A 3,236-nucleotide genomic window follows, 5' to 3' on the forward strand; every position below is an offset into this window, starting at 1 on the left:
ATGTTGACACTGTTATTCGAGGCAACTTAACGAGCAGCGCAACCCAACCGGCTCCTACGTAGTCCCAGTCCCAGTCCCAGCGTCGGCGTCGTCCCCTCCCCCCCCCCTTGTCACCCGTGCCAGCTGACTGCAACGGACTCCACTCCTATCTGTCCTGCCTGTGCTCCATTTCTGGTGCCAGTGCTCTCTCTCACACACTTCTCGTTCTTGTCTCTCTTTCTCACTCCTTGCCCATTCATTTTGCCTTGCCTTATACCTTACTTTCCACCTCTTTGCAATTGCCCCAAAATTCCTGTCCTCGCTCCCACTCTCAAACCCATCTCTCTCGCCGCCTTCGTACCAAGAAACCACCGTCCCCGTTTGGATCATGGTGCACTCGAGTCGGCACCTACTTTCCTAGATCCAAGCAAGTGCAGACGTGAGAGGCATTTGAGAAATACGACTGCTCCACGTCGCAATGGGCAATAGCCAGGGCAAGCCCATCGATTTGGATGGTGAAGGTAAGCGTCTCGCAGTCGCATAGCACCGCCTACACCAACAACCAACACCGCAACCACAAACTATCTTCACCTTTGCTGCCCAAATGATCAACCACCAACACCACCGCCGTCGCCATCCTTGATCTGCTGTCGCCGCTGTCGTCGGTGTTGTCGCTGCTTCTGCTGCACCGCGCAGCCCAGGCTTCATGCTTAACCCCACCACCACTACCATCACTGCCTCCTGATACCTCAACACCAAGCTAATCGATCTCGTCTCTCTGTGTAGTCAACCTCAATCATTTCCGCCTACTGCGAGTAGTCGGGCGAGGTGCCTTTGGCAAAGTGCGCATCGTCGAAAGAAAAGACACGAATCTGTCCTTTGCCCTAAAGTACATCCGGAAAGATGAAGGTACACACCGCCTCCTCCCACCATAACGCTTTACCGTCTCCCTACGCCTCAACCATGACCTGAGGCTTGATGCATTGCAGTCCTTCGATACTGATACTTGGCCCATGGAACAGTCGTACGATCGGAGAGTGTGAGGAACATTATACGAGAGCGCCGAATGCTCGAGCACGTGAATCATCCTTTCATCTGCAACTTGCGATACAGTTTTCAAGATATCGAGTACATGTGGGATAACTCTCTCGACGCAGCCCGGCCCCTGTTACTAACCATTCCTTTCTCAGGTACCTTGTTGTCGATTTGATGAGCGGTGGTGATCTACGATTCCACATTTCAAGAAAGACATTTACCGAGGATGCAGTGCGCTTCTGGATTGCCGAACTGGGATGCGCTCTCCGCTACATCCACAGCCAGAACATCATCCATCGCGATGTTAAACCCGACAATGTTCTCCTTGACGCCGATGGCCATGTGCATTTGACTGACTTTGTAAGTTGTCCCGGAATCGTACTTTGCGCTACTAAAATGCTGATTGGGTCAGAACGTCGCCTCCGACATCATTCCTGGCAAGGTCTTGTCGAGCAAGTCGGGCACTCTCGCGTACCTAGCACCCGAAGTGTACGCCGGAAAAGGCTACGACGTGCGTGCGGATTGGTGGTCGTTGGGTGTCCTGTTCTACGAATGCATATATAACAAGGTGCGTGTTCTCCCTTTGTTGGACGCAGTCTGCCGATAATTCCACTGACACCTATCGCGCAGAGGCCATTCGATGGCAACTCAGAGAACACTTTGAGCCAACAAATTCAGCTCGCTAACCCCAAGTACCCCATCACTTCACCGCCCGTCAGTTTACCCTGTTTATACGCCATACGAGACGCCTTGGACGTCAACCGTGACAAACGAATGGGATCGACGTGGGAGAGTTTCACCAAGCACGAATTCTTCATGATGATCGACTTTGAGGCGCTCGAGCGGAAAGAAATCGAGCCCGTCTTCGTCCCTGCCGCCGACAAGACCAACTTTGACGCCACGTATGACCTCGAAGAATTACTTTTGGAGGAAGCTCCCCTTGAAGCGAGAGCCCGACGACAGAAGCCCCGTGAGAGACTCAAGGAGTATGCCTCCGACAAGGAAATCAGAGAAGACGAACTGTACCGCATGATCGAAAACGAGTTCCGCCCATTCGACTACACGTTGGCTGCTTACAAAAAGTATGCCCCCCCTTCCGAATTAGCCCGTTGCATAAGGTGATGCTGACAATTATAGAATCACTGGCCAAGCCGACGAATGTGGCTACGTCAACGGCGACATGGTGACGATGAACCAGCCCCAGGCGTTGACAACAGATGAAGCCACACCTGCGGCCATGGCCACGAATGGGGGAGCGTCGAGGGCTTCCCATCTTGCGGGCCCGTTGCGCAAGAGCACAAGCTTGGAGAAGCGGCCGGGAAGCAGTCATACCGGCGTGCCTCGTCGACCAGTCTCCAAGCCACCCCCTATACCGCACTATCCCAGTGAGTATTCCAATCAAAGAGCGCCGCCTCCAGGGGCAGGAAAGAGGGTCACCAGCCCGACTGGTGGCATGCAGGTCACACTAGATGGTGGCGGCAGCTGGTCCGATCTCGCCCGGCAGGATGCCACCCTGCCAACGGACGCCAATGCCATCAGCGAAGGGAAATCCGAAAGCTCTAGCGGCGTCTTCGGATTCCTTCGGGGGAAGAAGGGGAGAGGACACAGCCCGAAACCGAAGGAAAGAGGAGTATTGGGAAAGGAGGGCGCAAGACAGGTCATTGGCTAGAAGACAACTGTGGTCTGTTGAAGAGTTGAATAGACGCACAGCAAGAGAAGGATCGATACCCGAGGAACTCAGTAACGTAACGAGAATCCACCAACCGACGTCCCCGGAGAACACGCCATAGGCAGCCTGCGGATGGCTAGATTATGGTATGCCAACAACCGACGATGCCGGAGCCAGTGCGCCTTATCACTCCGGAGGGAACTTGCGCCGTAGAGAATTCACTGGGAACAGACTGCCACGCCGAGACGGCAGACATTACATGCGGCCGGATCGGACTGAATTGTCCGCTAGGCGAACCTTCTCGCCCACGGGCAAGACGAAAGTGGGCTGTACACTTGACGCAGTGTCGAAGGCAACCCTTTCGGCTGACGAGCCCGGCGGACTTGAATCATGAGAAGAATCTCAACCTGTCGAGTCACAGGATGTATGAGCATGAAGCGATAGGCCATGAAGCAATTCATGAGGCATCAGATGGCACGAGCTGTGGAGTATCGGAGGGAGATAGGTCAACCGACGAAAGAAATATACCCTTTGTAATGCCAGCCTGCGTTGT

The 3,236-nt window shown here is 54.2% G+C and overlaps 1 protein-coding gene across 1 annotated transcript; it reads left to right on the top strand.

Moving 5' to 3' along the window:
• Positions 1-457: 457 nt before the first annotated feature.
• Positions 458-2,683, top strand: CH63R_08050 (Camp-dependent protein kinase; the record flags this gene model as incomplete). The annotated part of the gene is made up of 7 exons (XM_018303024.1): positions 458-500; positions 766-888; positions 1,002-1,113; positions 1,170-1,374; positions 1,427-1,582; positions 1,645-2,096; positions 2,152-2,683. 7 exons carry the CDS (start codon positions 458-460, stop codon positions 2,681-2,683), a joined length of 1,623 nt encoding a protein of 540 aa, XP_018157802.1.
• Between the last annotated feature and the right edge of the window lie 553 nt (positions 2,684-3,236).

Source organism: Colletotrichum higginsianum, chromosome 5 (genome assembly GCF_001672515.1).
Source record: "Colletotrichum higginsianum IMI 349063 chromosome 5, whole genome shotgun sequence".
Classification (NCBI taxonomy): domain Eukaryota; kingdom Fungi; phylum Ascomycota; class Sordariomycetes; order Glomerellales; family Glomerellaceae; genus Colletotrichum; species Colletotrichum higginsianum.